The 25556-nt window shown below is 37.5% G+C and overlaps 2 protein-coding genes across 3 annotated transcripts in view; one reads left to right on the forward strand and one right to left on the reverse strand.

The window, feature by feature from the left end:
* MSTN (myostatin) overlaps positions 1-4158 on the forward strand; it is a 5806-nt gene extending 1648 nt beyond the window's left edge. The window contains exons 2-3 of the mRNA XM_026048602.1: positions 1017-1390; positions 3542-4158. Of these exons, the coding sequence (XP_025904387.1) occupies positions 1017-1390; positions 3542-3922 (755 nt within the window). The 3' untranslated portion in view covers positions 3923-4158. The remainder of the gene's footprint in view (positions 1-1016; positions 1391-3541) is intronic.
* A 19762-nt stretch (positions 4159-23920) lies between these two features.
* PMS1 (PMS1 homolog 1, mismatch repair system component) overlaps positions 23921-25556 on the reverse strand; it is a 42171-nt gene continuing 40535 nt past the window's right edge. For both annotated transcript variants that reach the window (XM_026048676.1, XM_026048668.1), the window contains exon 13: positions 23921-24784. In XM_026048676.1, coding sequence (XP_025904461.1) covers positions 24593-24784 — 192 coding nt within the window. In that variant the 3' untranslated portion in view covers positions 23921-24592. The remainder of the gene's footprint in view (positions 24785-25556) is intronic.

A 25556-nucleotide genomic window follows, 5' to 3' on the forward strand; every position in this document is an offset into this window, starting at 1 on the left:
AGTTCTGCACCACTTAAGATTAGAATTACTCCTTTTATACTAGCTTGGAAAAGTATTTTCATGAGCAGGTGAGACAGCTGCATCACAGGCTACAGGAAACAAGAATGTTGCACTGCACGTAACTTCCCTCTCATATTGGTAAAAAGGCAAGGAAAAGATGATCCTTAGAGCAACACTAATTATACTATACTAATTATACTATACTTTTTCCCCACTGAGAAAAGAAATTGATGTTCATTCATGCAAATTGCTTGCCCACAGCTGCCTCTGTATGACGTTAAGCAAACTAATAGTATCTCCTAAATTAGAATTACACAGAAGATGGACTAAATGACTAGATGATCTCTAGAAGTCGCTTCTAACCTTAACCATTGTGTGTGTGATGTCAAGGTGCCCTTCTGCATGTTTTGGAGAGGTTTTCAGGAGGTAGATATCAGAAATGGTTTGGTGGTAGTCACTCTGTAGTGGCAGAGGCTGCGCTCTCCCTCCAGGTAATCTTTGTTTGGGGAAGAGATTTTATTTTATTTTATTTTTTGCAGCTTCCTCACCTGGTCTGTTAGCCTGACTAGCTGACAAAGCCCTGGGAACGCTGAGGGCTGCGTCCTCCGCAGCTTCTTCCTTTCTGTGATTCCCTATCATGCTTGAATTTCAGTCTGTGCACGCTTCTAAATGGGTAGAGTTTAATGGAGTTAAATTGCTAGATTTACTTAGAAGGTGTTTAACCAAATCTCATTTTAGCCTGTTTACAAAAAGGCCATGGATTCCTTACCATATTAGGTTATTTTTCATTTGAGAGCATAATGAGTTTTTTGACAGCCATTAAATTTTTCTGTAGAACGTAAAACTCAGAAAATGAACTACGCTATGTCCACTTTTGCACTGATAATTCTGTTTATACCGTTTTATATGATGTCTTCCATAGTCTCAAAAAAAAAAAGAAAAAAAAAAAGAAAAAAAGGGGTTATATATGCGTATTTCTTTCTGTTCAGTAATTTGTTCTTTCCATTCATTTATAGCTGATTTTCTTGTACAAATGGAGGGAAAACCAAAATGTTGCTTCTTTAAGTTTAGCTCTAAGATACAATATAACAAAGTAGTAAAAGCCCAATTGTGGATATACTTGAGGCAAGTCCAAAAACCTACAACAGTGTTTGTGCAGATCCTGAGACTTATTAAACCCATGAAAGACGGTACAAGATATACTGGAATTCGATCTTTGAAACTTGACATGAACCCAGGCACTGGTATTTGGCAGAGTATCGATGTGAAGACAGTGCTGCAAAATTGGCTCAAACAGCCTGAATCCAATTTGGGCATCGAAATAAAAGCTTTTGATGAGAATGGACAAGATCTTGCCGTAACTTTCCCAGGACCAGGTGAAGATGGATTGGTAAGTTTATTTAGACAAATCCCATTTCAACATCTTGCATTTTATTGGAAAGCGTTTAAGTTGTGTTTTAGGGAACAAATGGAAGCATTATTGAGGGAGTGGAAGATGAAAGTTCTTTAAAATCAATCCATTCGATTCTTTGCTCTCTAATCATGTCAAAATTGCATAACATTCCTACATCCGCAGTTCCATACATGAAAAACTGAGACGGTTGCCTTACTTGAGAGAGATGTTGAGAGGCATTAACTGGAAAATGCTTTATTTGCTACAGATGGATGGTACTGCTGAAGCGACATTAAATTCAGATTCTAGAGCTTAAAAAAAATAAATATTGCTTCATAAGAAGTTACTTTGTATAAAATTTAAAAACAGAGTCATTAGGTCCTTTTACTCGTCATCTCAACCTGAGTTGCTTCAAATACTGYAGACAAAGCTTCACATGGCAAAGCATGACAAACCATGAGAGAGTTTTCCTTAAACCCACATGCACATATTAACAAAATGAGAATTTTCTATGAGAGAACAAATGTTTTTCAGAATCTATCTTAAATTATAGATAGAATGTATTGCTCCATCTACTAGAAGTGCTTGAATAGAGAAAGTCTGCTACATGCAATCAGTGGTAGGTATAYTGAGAAAGATCTTGCTTTAGAGCATAGAAAAGCTATCAGGTTTCACTTTGTAAGTATGAATGAACAAACTAAATCTGAAGTGCACCAGTTAAACTCCAATGTTTTCCTTGTTTCCCCAGACCACGAGTCATCTCCAACCTGTAAAAATTTCTGAGCCTACATTACTGAAACAATTTCAACCTAGAAATTTCTGCTCTTGAACAAAATATCTTGCAGTAGATGATGCTGTTCATGCATCTGTGTAATGCTTAGTTTCTTAGCAGTATAATACACTTAAAAGAACTTAACGAAATTAAGCACTGTGCTATCTTAAATTCTATCTCAATGATAGAAATGAATCTTCTACAGCTGAAACAGGTCAGCTAAGAGTTACGATAGGGGATGTCTTTACTACCTCYACCTGTCTGAGTATTCAACACTGTGTTTTCAAACGTGTTGACAGCCCACGGTTTCCCTGTAGGTATCACTTGTAAGAACAACTCAAGGGGACAGAGGTGCAGGTGTATTCCTGGCCATCCCTCGAGCATCAGGGTGTTTTGGTAGCGCCAGTGCTGGAGGAGCTGTGGCCCTAACAGTGGCCAACATGGAAGGGAGATTAGCTGTGCTATTAGCTGGGCTATTCATCCTCRAGGAGTAGCGTCATGCAGGTCCTGGCCACAGAAACACAAGCCTGGTTAGGTCAGCTTTGCGCCAAGTACACGCACCACATCGATATCAATCTGGAAAGGAGGAAACATCAACAAGGTTCTCGAGCTCATGACCATCGAGGCTGTGAGTCCTTTCTTTTCGCAGTCGGTAACTGCGCAAACGCACCTTCAGTGCAAAGCATGTGCCTCCAGGACTTCCCAAGAGTAGGTTCCTGGCCACTATGCTCTGTAAGCAGCCAACGCATTAGAGGCCCATGCAAATTCTGTGCAATGAGTCAGTTCTCTATAGCAGAGGTGAAAGCTGTGAGGCCAGAGGAGCCTCTATTAACAGGCAAAACTTCTTTTTATGCTACCATATCAATCCTTCAGAGCAGTTAGCAATTACAGACCAATTTCTCTCCTCCTTTCCTTGGCTGGAAAAGCAGTCTCCCTCAAACCTGCACTAAACTCTTTTGGTAAATTAAGTGTAAATTTTGTAAATTAATTGTAATTAAAGAAAAAAGAAAACAATAAAAAATATAGCGTCCTCTAAATTATTGAAAATGTCTTTTAACAGTTAGCAGAAGTGATGTTGGCTGGCACTGAGGGTTACAGGAAAAAATTACAACTCCTTAGAGAGGAACAGTAGGTAAGATTCCAGTCCTCAGCATGAGGAAGAGGAATAATCCTTAAGAAAATATCTAAGGCAGCAAAAAATTTGAAGAACAAAAAATTGTCTGAGGAGCAGAACTTGAGAAAGATTTACAATCATCATTTGAGRATATGAATTTGGTACAATCTATATGTGAGCTATTATCTATTTGCATGCTCTTTACTGACCTGACTCGTAGCTACTTCCATAATATTTCCAATTCCATTTCCTCTCCTCACAGAACCCATTTTTAGAAGTCAGAGTTACCGACACACCGAAAAGATCCCGCAGAGATTTTGGCCTTGACTGCGATGAACACTCGACAGAATCCCGATGTTGTCGCTACCCGCTGACAGTGGATTTTGAAGCATTTGGATGGGACTGGATTATAGCACCGAAAAGATACAAAGCCAATTACTGCTCTGGCGAATGTGAATTTGTATTTTTACAAAAATATCCACACACTCACCTGGTGCACCAAGCAAACCCGAGAGGTTCAGCAGGTCCCTGCTGCACACCTACCAAGATGTCCCCAATAAACATGCTATATTTCAATGGAAAAGAACAAATCATATATGGAAAGATACCAGCTATGGTAGTGGATCGCTGCGGGTGCTCATGAGATCTTCGTTAGCTCCAATACTTCATAAATCATGGAAGCTACCAAAAAAAGTTATAGCCCCTCATCAGTCTTTGAAACTGGGAAATCACATATGACATCCAAGTGCTGACATCCAACCCGCTGTATGATACAGAACAGATTTAGGACAACACAAGCGAATGAATGTGAACTTAAAGACAATATAGGTACCTAATGGTTGGCTTTCAGCCGTTGAAAAAGAAAAACTACAATCAAAATCACCAGATATGACAAATGCATTTCTTACATGGTGAGGGAATCAATATTCAGTGATTCAGACAAAAAATTATATGCAGGTTTCAACATATGTTGGTATGCAGAAAGTAAGCTCCTTGCACCTGGATGAGGGGGGAGTGGGCTTTTTAACTATTTCTCCACAGCTTCATTTAATACGGTACTTACAGAAAAATAAACACTGGTAACATATACACCACTACACAATCCCACCAGAATTGTCCTTCAACACTTGAATATATAGTGTAGAATTTTGAAAYGTATAAAATGAAATTCCACATAAATGGACAAATCCTGAAATTGGGGATGGTATAGTGTATTCTGTGTGTTTCCATTCCTTTTTTTTTTTTTTTTTTATTTCATTAGTATGTTAGTAATCAATGGCAATGGTGCTATGTAAGCAGGCTGAGTAAATATAAAGGTAGTTATCTAATTGAAAGAATTTAGAATAATAACGAATTTGCCCTCTCCTCAGGTATAATACTACTCAACTTTCACAAAAAAATAGTTTTTTTTTTCAATTAAAGTGAACAGTTTTCTAGATATAGTGAATCAAAAGGCAGACAAGAAGTCTAACATTGAAATTATAATCCCACATTATAATCTGCCTTTGCAACATTACCGTTTGCACTATGATAAACCAATGCAAATAGTTGATTGCCACAGATATCGTTAAAAAAAATTTTGATATAACTGACTTGTGTAATATGTATGCCTCAATATTTTGTAAATAAATGTTTATTTTTTAATCACTGTTGGTATATGTTCATGAAAGAAAAGACTGAAGTTAACCTCTACTTTTGTTTAATAAATAACCTTCTCTTCATAACACGACTTCCTGGGTTTTAACACAAGTAATATGTAGGTAAAATAATGAACAATGCAATGAAGTAAACCATATGTTGAGAATTATAGTACATTTTATATGTTTTTTACATTGATATGAGCCATCTGTGGATAAATGATGGGTGTTGACATGTTTATAAGGTTCTTTGGGACATTGTTTTTATGGTCATTTTGATCCACAACTGATTTTACATACTTTGAATGTTATATCCATAAATAATGATGATACCATAAAAGATGGTTATTAAATGCATTTTCTTATATTTAAAAATTTGTGGCCAAGTGCAGTCTTTGAGTAAACATRGTAAGCGTGATTTCCACATGAATTCTGTATGTTTTCCTTATAATGAGAAACTGTTAATCAAAATTAAACATCTTTTTACTATAAAGTCCATTTCTTTTTGCATTTAAAATCTGACTGACAAAATAGACACTTGTTAAGGCAACACAATCACTGTTAAAACATCCAGATTTTAGCATGTTATATCCCAGAGAACACTTTTAAATTTTATAATCTTTTTGCACAAAGGAAAATTTGAAACATATTTGATTTTCTTTTCCTTTTCCCTTCTGTATTTTTTTCTGTCAGGATGGGAAATATTTTGTATTGAGTCTTCTACTATTTTATTTTCATGTAAGGACATAAGCTACTGCTTGAGTGACATTCAGAATTTTAAAAAATCCAAACTTTTTAAAAGAATTGGTGGATCTTTTGGAACTATGCTGCATTCTGTTAAAGCTCTGTCCAGGTATGCAATTTCTTCCAATGTAGTTCAACATAGCAGATCTCTGGGRCACTTAAATATATATTCAACATAATTTCCCACCAAGCACATTTAGAGTAAACAAAACGTATTTCAGAAATACTTAGGATACTAAAATACAATATGAAATAGAACTGTCAAGAAATCAAAGTTGCTGCTTCTCTGAAAAGAGAGATCACAGAASCAAGGGAGAAATCCTAGGTTGGTTTAAGTCAACGGCAAAACTTCCACTGACTTTAAAAGATGCCAACATTTTACCCTTTGACTTTGAACTTGTGACATTCAGGCATCAGACAGTTCAAATGAGCAGCACAGTACTATTGGATGTTCGTGTGCACAACCTGGGCCTTTAAGTATAGCAAATTCCCCTGAAACTGAGGGGGAAATTCATCTGAAACCTCCTCTGCGCTCAAGCAGTTGGACCTTCCCTTGGTCCGGGACGTTCAGACAACAGCAGAAGCGAAGAAACCCCAGACTGGGGTGGGGAGTGGGCGTTGCAGTTCCTAAATGCCTCTGCTGCAGTCACTATAGCATTCCTTCTTGAGGAATCCTTTAGATTTTGCCTAATCTCRGCATTATTACAGGACCCCACTGATTCATATGTTCTTAGCGCTGACTCTACATATCAACGGAGGGTGCATTGTGCTTCTAGTTTGCTGGTTTTAGCCCTGGAATGGCTCATAATCTGTGTATTTACTGACAAKGAATCAGAGATGCAAGAGGCCTAATCATTCAGTTAGATAAGATAGTAAGATAAGTCCTTACCCACTGGTATTTCCAAGGCTCAAGTCCTAGAGACTTCAGTGGCATATGCAAGTTCTTCGCGGGCATCTCAATAGCCAAATTCTGCATTGACACCATATCCTTTTCCTCCTCCTCTCTTAGGGCTCCCCTTTGGACCTTGAATTGGTCTCCGTGCCCTATCCCTGCTTGTGCACAGGGGCTTACACTGCGTCTCGCCTCCTGCTCTTCATGCTGCTCTGGCATGTTCAAAAGGAACAGCAAAAGGCCATTCGCATTCATAATATTAAATATTTGCCCCTGATTCTGTATGTTAGGTTAGCTTTTTGAGGTTTTTTTTTTTTTTTAATTTCTTTTTTTAAACCAGCAAGTTTACTTAACTGACTCATTCTTGGAAGAAAACGAGCTCTTTTGGCTAAATGTCTTAAAAAGAGAAATCATCTTGAGACTAAGATTGGAAAACTCAGGCAGTTACCTATTTGTTAAAGCTGCAGCAAGGTAAAACAGGATATTATAATACAAAGGGCAAGACAAACTTAACAACCAAATGCCAAAGCATCCATCACAAATTTAGCGACTAAAGTTGGGAAATAACAGGTTATGGAAGGCACGATGTAGAAATGCTACATGTCAAATTTGGTTCAAAAAGCACCATACCTCCAAAATTTAGCAAAAATATCACAGAGAACTGCAGTTACCCAATTTAATTATCCCAGCCATACCAGGGGCTTGCACTTTAGCTTCATCTTAAATGTCACCTCGAGAAATAGCATGCCTCTTAGCATCAAGGATACATATCCTCTGATTTAATAAGAAGCCACATGGCAAGGAGCCACTTGGTAAATCAACTAATGCTGCTGCATCTGCTTTTCTATGTAAACTCCCCCTGCAAGCAGCAAGATGGTAACTCTCCTTTGAACTGAATGAAGTGCATTCCTGTAACTACAGAATCAGATAATAACGAGATCTGGAAAAGACTAAAGCCCCCAGTTCTCATCTCATTTTGCTTTTAAAGGTCCTGATGAGATCCAAAGGAAGAGGTTAGGACTATGGGCCAACTTCTGACCTAAAACAGGGATGAAGTGCAGCTCTATTCACTCTTAACTATTTCTAACTAATTTGAAAGCAAGTAGCTGTAGCAGTAACCCCTTGGAAAAGAAAGCAATAGGTAAGTGTGATTGTACAGTTGATTCAGCACTAAACTGCTGCAATTAATATATATGCATGCATTGCTAAATTATCCAGAACCATTCCCTTTGATGGATGCACTGGCTAAACCTGGAGTGTGACGAAATAATAAGGATTCTACTATACGTATATTGGCACTGCAGAAATGCAGATGATGACAACTCATGAACTTCTCTTCAGGTTCGGTGATGAGATCTGCAGTGACCTTTTCCTTCATTTTGCATCTAGTTCTGAGAACTTCAGATCTTTAACTGGAAGAAAACCAGAAATTGGTTCCACAAATTTCTTTTGACGAAAGAGCTTAGTTAGAACAAAATTTGATTATTCGGTTTTGGTCATGAAGTCTTTGCAAGACTTTTCGAGATCCGCTCCCACGGACCCTAATTCTGATTCAGAAGCCAGTTGTTTCTTGGCAGTATTACTGCGCATCACAAGCGAGGATTTACCAACACCTTCGCCAGTAATTTAGGCCAAACACCATAACCCCAAAGCTTTCTTGCACCACAATTTAAGTTATCCATATTAGATTCTGCCCAAGACCTTTACACTTACGAAAAGGATAGAAAACTATATTAGTTAAGATGGATGCAGGCTTTCTGAGGAARAAGAGGCTGAGAAAGTGATAAGGCTGGTCTTGAGTGCATTAATATGCATTTAGCTTGCGTGAAGTTATTAAACTTTGGAAAAAGTAGCATGCTAGCGAAGGGCATAGGGACTTGGAGAAGAGGGCAGCCCGTRTAGGAGGGAAGCCAGCAAGGGAGACATGGTGGTGAACACCTGATGAAGAGCTGAGAAGCTTTTTTTAAAGATCTAGAAGCTTCCTAACAGTATAATATGGAGACTTGATCTATCCCAGTATCTGCTGGAAGGACGACCCAGCAGGGCACACACAATCTGAGAGATTTCTACAGGACATTGGACACAGGTTCTGGAGAAGTTCTCCGTCTCACAGGTAGGGAGAAGCTGATTAGGAATGTGTTAATTGAAGACAACTTTGTACATATAAGCCCTATCTACATATGCAGGAGCAGGATTTGGTCTGGKTTTATTTTACCTGAAGGAGAGAATGATAAGGGGAATCTAGTTACTACCCTCAAGTAGCTGYCAGGAGGGTGTTAGAAAGAAGCTGGAGCCAGGATCTTCAGTTGTGCACTTCAAAAGGACAAGAGGCAAYGGTCACATACTGCTGTGACATCAAACGGAAAGAAAAAAAAAACCAACAGAACTCCAGCAAAATAAAAATAAGAAAATGCTGCCAGAGACTGAGGAATGTCCATCCTTGGTGATATTCAGACCTTGACAGCACAAGACTCCCAAGCAGATGACTTAACCTTGAAGTCAACCCTACTAGGTAATCACTAAAGCTCCATTTAAAACCAAACTCTTTTGCAAATCCAGACCAAAAAAGTCTATRTTTTTAATCAACAGATTCAAACACACAATGGTTTTTTTTCTGGCTTAAAGCTACACCTGTTTTTCCTGTTGGGCATAAGATAATTTACTGCTGTCAATGGACAGCAAAGGAGAAATAACTACATAATAAAAAAGTCAACTTGATATTTTGACAACCATTTCCTTGCTCCCAGTGACTGTAACATTTCTGGGTCATTTCTTGCAAACTCAAGGAGCAAAACTGCTATTCAAAAACATGAAATGATTGAAAACATTGTCTTTTGAAGTCCTTTTGGGCATTTCACCTGTTGAGAAGTGCTAAACATATTGAAGCCAGCATGAAACTGAAAAATTGAAATAGAAGCAGTTAAGCTCAAGGGAACCATTTCAAGAATAACCTTTCCCCCTTTTCTTAATCCAGAGCATAAAGATTTCACTTCTGGAGCTGTTCCCACCCAACCATACAAATGGGACATAATGCTAATAGAAAAACAAATCGGATAGTCCTCATTCAGGGAAACCACCTGTTGAGCTTGGCTCTGTTTGTCTCAATAACCTTTACCATCATCAGACATTTTACTTCACTTTCTATCTGTAACCATAAAAAAGCTACATAATCTCCACTTAACAAAACTGGGGTTACTAGACTGAACAGACTAAACAGAACTAAACTACTAAACAGAGTTACTAAACCAAAGATAAATATGTGCTTATAGGTAACTCTCTGGAAAAAACAAGGAGTACATTTTCCTTTAGACATACGCAAATAGAGGCATGTGATAAAACATTATTTTTATACAGCCACCATCTTCTTCATTGACTCCCACCATGACCTGCACACACTCTTTATTAATCCCTGCCATTCTCAGCCTACCATTCCACATGGACAGGCACAATCTACCTTTCTCCATCTGCAYGTGAGGAAGAACTTCTGTGAGGGTGACAGAGCCCTGGAACAGGTTCCACAGGGAGGTTGTGGAGTCTCCATCTCTGGAGGTCTTCAAAACCCACCTGAATGCCACCCTATGCCATATGCTCCAGATGCCCTTGCTTAAGCAGTGGGGTTGGACTAGAAGATCTATCTCTAGGGGTCATTTCCAACCTTAACCATTCTGTGATTCTACTGTGTTTTACTTTTTGGCTATAATCTGCTGCTTTGCCTGTGGTCTTCACGTTGCCCAGTACGGATACAAAGAAGAGTTCCTGCCCCTGGTAATTCAAACAGGTAARCAGCCCTGAGAAAAACAGAGGTTATTGTAGATCTTGAGATACTGTGGGATGTTCAAAAGAGAGTATTTGGGAAGGAGTGAAAACATCTCTGAGCTGGAGAGCTACAGAAATTATCTGAATCTGGTTAACTTGAAACTTGATGGTTTTACTACTTGAGCCTATTCATTAACAAAGAAGTGATGGGGCAGGGAAAAAAAAAAAAAAAAGATTATTTTACAGCCTTCTCCAAAAAACTGCCATCTACCAACATAAAATTTGAAAGAAATTGTGGTTTTGCTACACGAGTTGCAAAATTCAAGTAAACGAAGTTTGGCCTAATCTTGCCAATATTTTGAGGAGAAAGGTTGTAAAGTAGCAGGAAGTGGAGATTCTCTGAATTCTGAAGGCATCCATTTGTCACTTTGAATCCTGCTTCTGTAATGGAAAGTGTTCCTAGTGAAATAAGACACCTGCTTTTCCGTAGCACCAAGTTCCCCTATGGGCCATGAATAATCTGATACACTTCAGCAGTGGTTTTCATACTTCTGAATCCAACAGTAATCCAATTTAAAATACAGAATGGATTTTCCAAGGTAATAAATTATATCTGTTATTAATGTAAGATTCTGGACAATTTTCTCTTCAAGATTTTCTACATATCTGGATAATTGGTCAATACTGTCCATTGTGGCATCCTGCTTTCTCGGTATAGAGATTGTACTATTCAAGCTGAAATACAGCTCAGAAACAAGGCAACAAAATATACTGTGTTAAAAAGAAGGCATTTATATTTGAAATATTCATGTTATGTGCCGAACCAACAATTTAAAACAGCTGGGAAACTAAAAACATTCTTGGAAAGCCCRAATACATTTTATGTATAGTACTGGTACTTTCAGTGTACTGGAAAATAAGCACATTTCCCAATCCAAAAATCCAAGACTAGAAGTAATATTCACTATTAAGAATTTTCTCTGCTTATATATTTAAATCAATTGGTCCTGTTCAAGATTATACATTCTATATTGAATTAAAAACAATAATCCCATGAGTTAATTAGTGATGCTTCTGCTTGCTTGTTGCCATCCTGGCACTMGGAATGTTAAACTGCTGCACAAACTTTGATAAGATACACAGATGCAGTTGTGTACAGTTAAATGCACAAAACTAGATGGTTTGGATACAAGGCAGCAAAAACAAGAAGCTAATTCAGATTCATGATCACACCCAAACTGAATGTTTTTCCAGGCATCTTTAGCATAGCCTAAGTCAGATCAAGAAATGTACCTGGAGAGGGGAGGCCAGTTTTTAATATTAGCCCAAATACAGCAACAGTGCCTAGCTGCCCCAGATTAAGGCTTGTACAAAGGGCTTCCACAATGGAAGTTTAATAACAAGAAAAAAAAAAAATCATACTTCTCTGTGAAATTTTGTGCAAAGTCTCTCTGATGTTTTCATTTTGTTATTATTTTACWTGGACATAGCCATTTTACCAGCACAGAAAGGATGATGAAGATCATTCAACACCATTGCCTTTCCAGCTGCAGTTCTAGTTGAGACATTAAGCTATCACATGACAGTGGCAACTCGCCAGGCAAAGAAGGAAAAAAAAGAAGTTCTGCACCTGTTTGCAAAGTATTTAGTTATTATCCATCATTACCTTAACTTTACATCTAATTAAATACATTCATGCCATACTTTTCATTAAGACTGTTTCAATGTCCTTTCAGGGTCAACTGAAATCTACCTTCTCAACAGGGAATCCCAAATGCGCTTGCCAAATTACTTTCCTGCCTCAGTCCAGTCTTCTGTGATTTAATGAAATCCTTATACAGACTTCCACTGTTTCCTTCTGTTTTCCTGAAGCTCTGAAGCGACTCCTCTGTTGACCTTCTCCACATGTTCCACCTTCTCTTAGATGTTCCTTTCGATCAGAAGTACTCTTAYCAATGAAGATCACAGTTTGCTACTGATCCTACTCCTCAGCTCATTTTTCTAGGAGTTTGAATTAGGCTCAAATGATGTTGAAGAAGTGGCATCATTTGCAAGCTAGAAGCACAAAACAAACCTGAAAGATATTTAGTTATTTTAGAGCAATAATACGAATTCAGTTATTTTAGAGCAATAATATGATGCAAAGAACTGCCATCATTGAAAACTTATGGGGTTAAAGTTGGCTAAAGCTTGACAAAGATGCTGAAATCATGGCCGACACACACACACACACACACACACTCAAAAAAATGGTTATTTGAGGAACAAATATGATCATAAGAAAAAAACATATGAATGTGACTACACCAAGATTTTATTCCAATCATCAATTATTAGCTATGATCTAGAAAATTTCTCCTAATTTATCACACTGTCTTCCATTCAAAGTACCATGACAAAAAGATATGCTTAGATAAGACTAGATACTGCACATGTTTTTGGAATAAGAGTGTTCCTTTAAGTGTGACTGTGTAGTGTTTATCCTCCTTGTTGCTTTACAAACATAGTACAGACTTAACTGCACTTGAAATGTCYGAATCAGTCGGGGAGGGGAAGACAAATAACTGCAGAGGTACAGAAAATGCACTTTGAATGTATATACATATTTATATGTATTACAGRATAAAAAGGCATCCTTCATTCCTCAGACGATTGCCCACAGATTATCTGGTAGAAAAGTGCTTGTATTTAAAGCATGAGAATAGGAGATCTTTGCCAATCCTTTCCAAAATTGTGCAGCAGCAAGCAAAGGAGATCCATACATTCATGTAATTCCAAAAAGCAGTACCTGAAAAGCAGTGGACAGCTGTAGTTCCTAGGGAAGCGGCAGGGACTGTTGGAGCCTTGAAGGAACAGGGCTTTAATACTGTCCTTGTTATTTGATAGCTAGTCTTAATATAGTTAGAAGAGTCTGAAACTTTTGAGGGCTGTCTTCGTCGCCATAGGACTGATGAAATCTTTTTAGACAGCAGATATATAGAGGATGAAAAAAAAACAATCTAAGAAATAATGAAAATTTTCTCTAACCACCACAGAACAAGGGTTAAAGACTGCATGATTCAAAACATGGGTTTTGAGAAGAAAACAAGAAGATAAATCACTCAGTTAAGGTCAAAGTCTAAAACCACATTTTACAGAAACTTAAGATCATACTAACCCTTTTTGTAGCACAGAACGTGAGGGAACATTTCAGTGACTCAGTACTATTTCCCCCACACCTACAAAGTGAGATAAAATAAAACATGCTAATGAGGTGTCTGAAGGGTTTTGTAGAAAGGACTCCTTTAAAGACACTTTACCTACTTGTTTAAGCACTTTTTTCCCAAAAAAATTTAAGCCAAAACTAGATCACTGTGTTAACAACTAAGGAAAATAGAGAGAAAAGAAAAACAAAAAAGACAAAAACGCTATATGAGCTTTTGAACAAGATGACAAAACTGCACAAGATTCACTCAGGATCATTAAGTCAGGAGTGATTTCAYAAGAGCAGGGTTTTACTGCCCAAGGATTCCAAAAAGCAATAGAAAATAAGACATAAAATTAATATAAAAACCAGAGCCCCAAATTACAGTTTCTGTGAATTAGCAATTCCCTTCAGGTGCACTCTCCATCTGGAGATGTGGAAGGCTGTTACATGCAAGAGGATTCCATACATCTACAGCTTCGTTTAGGGGCAAATGCGGCCTACATGGGTGACACTGGCCAGTCACAGGCTGCTTCCACATTGGAAGCTGGCTCCAGGCTGGCAGTGGGAAGCCCCAGGCTGGTGCCATCACTCCCYTGGCTAGCCGAGAGCTGGAGGAGCCGTGGGGGCAGAGGACATCCTGGCTCAGAGGCACTTGGAGTGCTGGCCCTGCCGCAACATCCACAGCTCCGGTGTCCATCGGGCAGCTCGTGGTGATGGCCAGGGCCTCTTCCAAACACATCAGTCAGCGTTCAAATCCAACAGCACGTGCTTCCGAGCCAGCTCCCCAGTTGTTCGCCATTCATCTAGCCCTCACCTCCTCCTCTSAGATCATTAACCTTTTCCAGGCTTCAGCCAGTCGCTCTGGGACTACTGATTCCAGTGTAGGTTAGAGCATGTGTTCCTCAAGAGTTCAGCTCCATTTTACTATAAATACAGATATAGTCATGCTTTCCTYCCACTGCGTGGCAATAAGAAGTTACTCGTGCATCCACAAGCTCTCATGCACACAAGGAGGTTTGGGCTGCAAGGAACGCCTTTTAGATGTTTTGAAAGAGTCTATCTTGTTTTGATTAGTGTGAAAATGAAGAAGGGTAATTAGAAGAGGGAGAAAAAAAGGAGGAAAAAATAATTAAAAAAGAAAACTTAACCCCCMAAAAACTCACACATCAGAGACAACTTGCCAAGAGAAAAGAAACTCAGATTTAAAGTATTCTAAACATGGTTTAAGTTTAATACATATCCTTTTTGATTCTTATTTAGGAAACACTATATATTTATGCTAATAGAAAAGGAGGCACTGAAAAATTATACCACRATATCAGGTATGAAGTCATACAAAACAAGAAAAGCTGGAGAGATCGGACAGATACAAAAAAAGACAAGCTATAGTCCCACAGAATCTACCTACAAATCATCTTCCRTATAAATCAATCCTCTATCAGGTTGTTCTGTCATGGAGCTTTTATGTGAAAACTTGGTAAAAGAAATGTTGCCACAGGATTAATCCATATAAAATAYGYATGTTAAAATATATATATTTATTTTGYAGTATGAAAGGATCCAGAGATTTTAACTTTGTCTTGGAAACATGAAGAGGGTGCCCATTTGGAAAATCTCAGGCAAATAAAACAATCAAAAATCTTCAGATATTTGAATTTTTAGAATATTTGCTGTCTCCACAGCCTAAGACAGCCTTGAGCAGTTCTAATAAAACTATTTACATTTACTTACACATAAACTAATTAATAATTCATTAAACCTTCACTGAATCGAATTGAACAGGTGTCAGTCAAGCTAATATCTGGTCATGCAGTTAGTAAGAAGCGGTACAGCAAAAGAAGCTAAACTTGCTGTCAAATAATTTTCAAACCAATTGAATTCATCTCTCCCCCTGCCCCCAGTCCTCGATTTAAAGATTTCCTTCAAATTGCTTGTAGCAGTGCAGTTTTTCACTGAAACACTACCAAAAACCTTGCAAGTACAGATGAGCACTCGCAGAGGGGGAGGGAAGGAACCCATACATACTCACATAGGATCGTATACTGATTTTCAGATTTGGAACTAGATATCTATTTCTAGCTATCCTGAACTACAGGAGAGCTAGGAGACCTTCCATTTTCCCTGCATCCTGTGGAGAAGCTCACCTGAYTGCACCACGTTGAAATATCTCAATCAGCCTAGTAGCAGACCAGGACATCTGGGGACAGAGTAGTGTTCTTGGGTTTCCACTTGTTGCCAAAATACGAATATTTTAGAATAGAAACATTTGGCCTAAGCAACTCCTGAAGCTTAACACTAAGTGAAGCATAACGGCCTCCCATATATAACAGATCAGGCAGAGTCATCTCATGCTCCTCCTGGTGGACAGGGGGGAAAAATGGGAGAAGTTCATGCAGATTACTGTGTAGAAAGATTTCCCTAAAACTAAGTAATGTACAGAAGTTTTCCTTAGCATCACTTTATACTRTATTTATTACATACACTTTCAAACAAATCCTCTATTTCCAGGATGCTCTATTTGAAACATCAGTTTATTTGGCATATGCAGAGCTTCGCTTATTTGTTTGATAACAAATGAAGAGTATTAATTCCATATCTGTTTGCTTACGGGGTTTATTAAAATTCACAAATAGTTCGTAAAATTCATAAACCATTTCCAATTAGTAAGCAATCAATGAAATTATTTAATGAGATTTACAATGTAGTAAATAGTCGTTAGTGTCCTGAGCTGTTACGGGGCCAACTGAGACAGTATATATGCATACATATATATACAAATGCACGCTTTCTGCAGCTTAGCTTAACCCTGTATGCTTTAAATAGCATATTAAAAGTACATAAATAAATAAAACAAATAAATTACACAGTAAATTACATTAAATTTAATCCAAAAGGACCTTGAAAGGCTTTACGAACTATACGTACAGCTCGCTCCAGCAGTCACTGCAAGCAAGCGCCTCTGGGATGAGCCGTGACAACTGCTGGAGTGGATGACCCAGGAGAGGAAGTGAAAAATATCACCACATCTAATTGAAATTGCAGGGGGAATTTAGGTAGGAAGAATGTAATTACCCAGTTGGGAAGCTGGCCAGACCATGGGGGTTAACATCTTATATTTATAAAGGGCCCTATGGGAATCTTAACAACCACCAATGCTCAGGTCCTTTAATTTACATCAGCCTTCTGCAGCAAGGTTCTCCAGCAGTGCTGGTCACTGTCTTTGTATGTAGCCAAAGTGGAAGAAAAGACTTCACATTGTTACTTGCAGTTTCAATTCCACTACTAAATGGATTAGTTAGCCTTAAGTCTCTGATGAAAATGCAGCAGAAGACAAATAAGACCAAAAGCTGCAGTGAATTAGAGCAATTTTAACCAAACYGTCAAAGGCTATACAAGAAAAGAGAGTTTCCTGCTCTAGTAAATTAGAGAAGATAAATAGAGAAGATACTGAGTATCATATGGACAATGGTACTGCAGGAGCTTTGTGATTTACACTAATGAGAAAATCTGCTTGGACGACCAGAAAATACAGGTTAAAACAGGTCAGTGTTTATGCAGCTTTCTGAACATTAATCCTCACAGGAGATGCCARGAATTATACAATAAGAATCTTACAAAACTTACAAGTCACTACTGTGAGCAATTTTTAAAGTTAAATGTTATCTCAGGTCTTRCTCTTGGCTTTCCTACATGCTCTGAGGAAGACTGTGATTTTCTTCATACTAAAGAAGATTCACACACCTGTACCTTAACTTCAGAAAYACTCTTAAATTACCTCACAACTTATTCTCATTATGTAAGAACATTCCTTAACATTGCAGCTTTAAGAGAGAACACTTSTTGCTCCAAGCTTATGGAGAGCAGGTCTCAGCATCAAACCAGTGCTCCTCTTCTCTGGCTTAGGATCCGTGTGTCCTTATGGCATTTAAAGCTGACCAAACCCAAAAGTGTATGGCCACTGAAAGTCTGTAAAATTTAGTACTTTTACATAATGTGTACACATTCTCAAAATCACACTAAGAAAAACAAACCCAAGTGAACTAGTGCTCTCTTTTTTTTTAGTATAACGTTAGTTAGATGTTAATTATCTTGACTAGAAAGGGCACTAGAAAGATTGGAAGAGGCAGGTTGCTTTCAGAGATAAAGGATGATGTAAAGAGCTGCCTTTTGCCCTTTTCAAGTTACAAAGTTAATTCTCACCCGTAGTTGCTGCTTAGAGTTCRGGGCAACATTTCAGCAATAAGAGCCGATAGTAGCAACTGGAGATGACACAGCTCTATTGCCTTTTAAGGACCAAGGCATGCACATCCCACACCAACGGCCTTGCTACTATGCACAAGGTTACCTGCCTAATGTGTTACCTACCGAATAAGAGAGCAGCATTTCTTCATGAAACGCCACCCTGTGCGAAGGCTCTGCTGTCATCTTTATTCTGCTCCCGCCACCACTCTGCTTGTGCAGCCTGCACAGAGCACACTGCTACATCTAAACACTTCAACTACAGCCATCAYTAAGCACTTTCTCATCTTTTCCACTGTTACAATTTAATTTCTAGTCTCTTCCATACAGATTGTATTATAAAGATTCTCACTTGTAATTAAAATTTATTTTGAATAGCTATCCCTGCATRCTACGATACTACAGTACAGTTTTTCAAACGGTGAAGCCTCAGCCTACAACACATGCCTCAGTGACAACACACACTTAGCAGTGGGAGTGCATCTCTTTCCATTGGARAATAACTGGGAATGCAGAAGCCACTCTTGAATGCAAAGACATTTAAATCAAAATATCTATCAGCAGCTCCTCAACAGACAACTGAAGATGCTCATTACCTACTCTTAGGGGAAGACAACAGCACACTGTAGATCTTTTGGGGTTTTCTCTAAACATGTTCTCTCACACTGATACTGAACACTGTGCCATGCATTTATAATCATTGACAGCTTCATCCAGTTGCTTGCAAGGTTGTCTTAGCAAACAAATAAAAAGTGAACAGCAGTTTGTGTGTTTAATGCAAGGTGGGGGAAAAAAAAAAAAAACCAAAAAACAAGGAACTTATTTTGCCCCATTGATTAAAGTGAACAAAAGTGGCCATGTATCTTAACACCTGGGAAAAGTCAGGGCATGCACAGCTGGCTGCGAGCTGGTCACACATTCCTGCGGTTACAATTACGAGCAGTGTTCTCAAATCAGGCTCACTGACAAGCAGTTGCAGATGGCCAAAATGCTTATGTATGGAAAGAGCTTTACTCAGCAAAATCTTAGAAAAATAATGTATCAATAGAAACACTTGTATATGCAGATATAGCACTTTCTCAGTGATGTTTTACATGGCCTGTGGAGTGACTGAAGAACACAAATTGAAAACAGGAATTTTTTTGTGTTGCACATATATGTCATTTTGTACCACCACATCATGACTATTTCTTTAAATTGCTGGACTTCTAATGTAGTTAAAGTGGGGAAACACTATCAGTTTTCCAGATCTGTTTCCAGATTTGCCATTGGCCAGTTATGTGGCCATATCTACTTTTGAATGTGCCAGTTTAATCATGGGACAAATGACTATAATATTACTCGTGCTTGTGCATGCAACTTAATAATTCAGACTACTAAATGAACAGCAATGAACACTGTTAAGTAACATTTTTATAATCTACATAAGCAATGTGGGAAAAGTATATTTAAGTCTTCCTTCCTCACTAATGGCATTTGAAGAAATGCAGCGTTAAGTTAGAGTTTCTCTGAYGGTTAGTGAAACAAGCAAAAATCAAGCCTGGAAAACTTTGAAAAACACTCCTGCTAATATATGATCACATAAAATTAAACTTCTAGTTATTTACAAAGCAAAACTTGCAAGATATTTCTTCAGTTAGATCAGGTTATCACATGATCAAGAAACTTTTGTGATGCTGGAAGGAGAGCCACTTAATAAAGGAGAAATGAGGACAGTTATTTCTTCAACACATAGGAAAAGTTAACATATAAAATACTTTTAACTCAAAATATTCCATTATCTCCCAAATGTTTGCTAAAATCTACACTAAGAATGATATAGAAGAAATTATTTGACCCCACACCAGTGTAGCCCTTGAAATTATATTTTTTTCTCAACAGAGAATTTGTAGAAGAGCAAATATACAACAACATTGCTTATATCTGCTCTCTTCTAAGCAGCAGCTTTATTGCTATGATTAGTAGAGATTAATAGATGAACATGTTCATACAGATGATCTTATAGCATATGTCTTTCAGGTATTACACATACCRTGTGTATGCGTAATACACATTTATCCAGAAAAATCCAGAACTATCCAGAACTCGCAAATGAGATTACAAATCACTGACTATATTCTCCTACTAGTACTTTGATTCCAAACAGCACAAAGAACTCTCCAGACCTTTCAGCCTCCCATTTCATTGGGCCTCCTTCATAGAGAGAAAATCTGAATGGAGATTAGGGATTTTGCCAGGATAAGGTCTGCAGGACCACGCATTGTTTCATAATTTAGTAATTTTCACAGAACAGTAATCAAAAAACTCTCCTAAAACCACTCATGAATGCATGCAGCATTCATATTTATTATCACTCCATTGACAAATMTTTTAAATAACAAGGTGCATTCCTAAAGTTATGGTTAACTTTAACAAATGTTGTCAAAGTCTCTTAAAAGACAGTTAGTTATGATGTAAACTTGAACTGGTAGATTCCCTCCTTGTTTATTAAACTTTGCAAAGACTACTTTATTAAGCCTGTAACTAGAAGCACAAATGCTGGTTCTAAATATATCTGTTGAACTCTAAATGACTTCTGTTTATAGAAATAGGACATAACAAGCTATTAAATCTTCCTTACAACAAACTACGCTATGCCAAAATACTTGCTCCAGATTTCTGAGCTATAGTTAAAAGACCTACACTGACAACCAAAAAGAACTGTTAAAACCCTTACTATGCCACTATATTTTTTGAAAAGACTTCGTTTTTGTCTCATTAATTTTGCATACATACAGAATATGAAATCATGTTAAAAAATGCAATTGTGCTTGAAACTTTCTGTACTTTCCACAATTTAAAGACTTAGTACAACATGCTTGCTATATAGCCAAAAACTTATAAGAAACAGGACACAGAATGATACCAACAAAATCCATCATTTTTGATGACTCAGATTAGTATGAAGTCAGCAATGACGCAGTTTTGACAACTTCATGAGTGATAACTTCAACTTCATGCTCCTTGCATCAAAAATCTACCAGGGCAGCTGAGGTGCCAAGGTTTGGTTCCCCACACAGCGGCTGTGCATCCAGCTTGGCACATCTCCTAGTTTCTTCCATTTCTATAACCTGTAAGTGGTTTGTACACTGTAAAGCATTTTGAAATCCTACAGTAGCTTACATCTAGTGTAAAATATTAATGCTTTAAAAGGACAGTATCAGCTTAATGGTCTGTTATTATATCCCTAACACTGAATCATATTTACTTCTTGCAGAAGTAGGCTCAAACTGGAACTGCAAACCCATGCTTCCTAACAAAGCTGACAGCATTTTTAATTGCACAGAGATCAAGAAAAGGCATCACAGTTAAGGCTCCACTAAATGGCAGTGTAAGCTCAGGGAAATAGATTCAAAAAACAAAGTTTCATATTCATCTTCAAAATTAATTTTTCAATAGAAATACATAGTTTCTACTCTCGTTTTTCCCCTCAAGTTTGCTATAACTTTAGCACTTACCATCACATGCACAGAATAGGCACGAGGGAAAAGGGAAGTACTTCCTTCTTCTTGCTACTTGGGAAGTACTTAACAGGGTTCTTGTTCTAAATTACACAACCCTAAACCATCCGGAATTTCAACTGACTAAACAAGTCAAACTGCCCCTTTTAAGTGAAGTACAGCAGAAGCCCAGCTCTGCTTAGAAATATTTATTACTAACCTGYTCTGGCCCAAAGTTTGCCAAGAACTCTACCGAGAAGCAGGTCTTTCCAGCTGAAACAATTTGCCCTCCAACAACTGCTTTACATGASATAAGGTCAAATTAACTACAAAAGATTATTTATTTATATGCTCTGGAAGTGGCATAACAGAATGCTATTTTAATCTTACCTGATGACTGTGAGTTTTTTTCCTCCCCYTTTGTTACTGAGAAAATAAGTACTTACCTTTAAAACAGCACCAGGCTAACAAGGAAAGACACAGTTTATTATTATTATATATTATATAACTTTACCTGACATACCATCATACAAATACCTCCAAAAATAAGCTGTACAGACTTTTTGAAGAGGAAAGAACCTTATCTCTACCACTACAATTTTATTATTGCAATGATCTGACAAATGGACTATCATGTGTAAATGCTGTATCATGTGTAAATAGTGCTCCTCTGTCAAAATGCTTGCTCCTTGTGAATCTTTTTAATCTAATGTTTTTAATCTAACAAGCATTTAAAGTGTTGAATCACAAACTGCTGATGATCAGAAATATCTAAAAATGTAATGATTCAATTAATGCTGAGTTACTCCATGCATGAATGAACAGTTTGGCCTAGGCTTGAATACAGTATTTTAATAACACAGCTGCCATATTCATTGGTTTCTACATTTCCTGAAAACTAATCTGCCAAACAAGTTTTACAGGATTAATCTTCTGTGCTTCCATTCTTTGGGTGCTGAGTTAGTAATGCTCTTCAATTGCATATTATTTCATTGAAATGTTACATGTTTTTAAAGAAATTTACAGATACCATCATTTTTTAATTAACAGATTTTCTGTTCAAGATAAACTGTCATGGCCCTTCAACACTTACAGGTTTCTAAGAAGCTTCAGGCCAAGTAAGGCCTGAATTCATTCTTAAGTATTATGAAATACCTTTCCCTAGCTACGTGAGGTATCGCAGTTGTAGTTTTAAGGTATTTTTTCCAAGAGGCTCTCAAACGTATTTCATTACCTTAATAGCATAATATATTTGCCATAAGACATTTGGAAAATCTGTGATATAGTAAAATAAGCTTTACACCATCTKACTGGACCTAATAGGACACGTTCTGGTCAAGCTTTACATGGAGGGCCAACCAACCACACATGGAGTTTGTACAARCAGTGTTTGTTGGTCTGAGTCTTCAGTTTGTCTCTTGCTATTTTAAAGCAAAATTATAAATACAGAGGAATGCTTTGAACAAACCCAAGTTTGGAGTTGCTCTGACGGAGCAATTCAGCCCAATAAAATTACTGATAGGCAAAAGTAATTATGAATCATCAATGAAAGACTACAATAACTTCAGCTAAACATTCAGAGCTTCAGATACACAAATGAATAAAAAAAAAGTAACTAGGAATTCTGTATCTAGAGCCGACAGCAGCATTACAATTCATATTTAATCATGATATTGTGAGAATGTTCAGTAGTGGAAGACAGGATTAACATATTGCTTTAAAACATTCCATTACTTTCTGCATCTGTTTACAGATAATAAAAGAAACAGCTGTTCTAAACATAACTTTAACAGGTGTAAACCGTTCATTTGAGATTCTACAACAATAATTCTCATCCACTTCCTCTGTAAATATTTCACAATGACATTGTAATCACCACTCCTATTAGCTTACACAATTAACTTATAATTGTTGAACCTCTTCTCATGTCCACAAAACATATACATGTGGAGTTAGCTTCCTTCTCATTTTGTGCAAAAGACTCTGTTCTTCTACAGTGTACATCCTGAACTAATTCACCAGATGTTTTCCATAAAATGTTTGGTCACACTATTCAGCAGCTTTCCTTTAGCAACTGTTCTATATCAAATTTACTGCAAAAAAGCATTGCAATTATGAAGTAACACTGTATCAAATTCACAGAACTAATATTTCACTATGTTTGGTCAAACTATGAATGATAATTGAGCTTGAAATTGTATATTTACTTTAAATAAGTCCTCCAAATCATCTGCAACAATGTGTGCTTAATTCGAAGCCATTAACAAAAGATTTAACATTTCCGCATTTATACTCTTCAGAATTTTAGATATGATACACCACACTCAGAGAAAATAAAAGCTACATCTGGTAACTCTCCATCTGCAAAATTAAATGAATGCACCACAAATTTCTTGCAAGACAATTGTTAATGCAGTCTTTGAAGTGCTAGGTACAAAAGAGACCCCCCCCCCAAAAAAACCTAGAAACTTTCATACTTTAACTATTGCTATCAAGGCTGAATAATCTTGGAATTAACACCAAAAGCCTAAAAATAACAGAATTAGACCTGCTTTATATCATATTTCTGAAGACAAAATATCTACAACYCTTTCAAAAAATTAGCCTGGTCTTTTTGACAGTTACTTTTATGCAAGTAATGCCAATATRTTTTTAGAAACAGAATGAAACAAACAGCAGAAAAGCCTCAGAAAGAAAGCACTTGCAGTTCTGCCCATGGCAATGCTAACCTGGTGCCCCGTGACTCACATCTTCTCAAGGCCTGGGCCAGCTTTGAACAGAGAGCACTGTAATTCTCAGAAATGCACTTTCATAAGCCAAAGTTCTCAATGGTCTGAGTCACAGAAAAGTTCTTTGGAGAAGGGGCAGTAGGACTTTAAAATTTGTTTTACATGAGCAAACCCCTTCCAAGCAGGAATGCTGCACCATGAAAATGCATCTACAGTAATTGCACAGAGTAAATACTCACGTCGCAGGTATTCCTTAAAAAGTTAACATCCTATGTCCTTTGTTCAACATCTTATGCCCTTTGGGCTACAGAGAGCGCCAGGCTTCACTGAAAGCAACTTCTAACCTTTTAGCATCTAAAATACTTTGATACACTGCTATTTTTCAAATCTGCAGCAATAAGAGAATGAGCAAATCAGTTTCAGATATTTCTTTAATAAATTTAATAAATCATGGAAAAATAGTGATGGTTTTGTTCTATATAGTACGAGTTTTCAAGTAGCACTYGGATTTAAACTGGAAAATCTCCTAGAAGGCTAACTTACAATGACAAAGTTATCATACAAAAGCTTTGCACAAACATGTTGAAATTATACAGTAAGTAACGATCAAAATTAAGGAAGAGAAATACAGTCCAAACAAAATGTTCCATTTACTGGATAATTTCCTTGGATTTGTGCTTGTTAACTTCTGGAATATCTGCTAAGTGATGAAAAAAAGGACGACCGTGAACACAGCCTTTATTTTCCTTTCCAAGCTGTTGCTTCATCCTGTAAATTGTGTTTTGAACATCTTCTTTTGACAAATGTAAGGGCAGCTGCCGAGCTAAACGTACTGCTTCTCCCTGTGGAAAACAAAACAAAACACAAACCCCAATAGTTTTCAAATATAATTTTGTAGCATGTTATCTGGGGCTACCTGAGAACAAGCACAGAGTACTTGTTCACAGCTCATTCACTCTCCTGTTGTCAAAAATCTTGCATCCCAGTAGCCCAAATGTAATCTAAATACCTTCCTGGTCACATCATGACATTCCTGCCATCAGCCTCCTGCTCATGCTTGCACTTTCTCTCTTTTCAGGTCAACTGTGACAAGATGCTCAGTGTTTCTGAATATTTTATTTCCTTCTGGCACCAGTAGCAACTGAAGATGCTTCCCAGCCCACAAGGCACATTCTGCATCATCAAATTAAGGCCCAACCTAAATGAAGACTAAGACTTTTGAAAATATCATACTGAAATTTTAGAGGACTTATATTGCATTACTCTTACCTTACTGCATCCAATTACCTCACAATACTGGAAACTAGAAGTGACTGTTGAATACATTTACTGCAGCACCCATCTACAAACAACCAAACAGCTACAACAAGGAGTTTGCCCAGTTTCCGTGGTTCYTCTGTCAGGTGGACCTTCCTGCCACTGTCATAGTTCCTGTACTACAGCATCACCACCCAGGCAGGAATGAAACACACTTTCCTTCACCTTGTAGAAAACTGAGGCAGTGATCATGATATTTTAATCTGGATACTGTCTTTGTGATTTTCCTCCCCTCTTCCAAGGTTTAAGAGCACTGTGGGCTGTTCTCCACCTAGGAAGATCACCATTYAACCACAT

This window comes from Nothoprocta perdicaria, unplaced genomic scaffold, assembly GCF_003342845.1.
Source record: "Nothoprocta perdicaria isolate Ctin4 unplaced genomic scaffold, notPer1 scaffold_11, whole genome shotgun sequence".
Classification (NCBI taxonomy): Eukaryota; Metazoa; Chordata; class Aves; order Tinamiformes; family Tinamidae; genus Nothoprocta; species Nothoprocta perdicaria.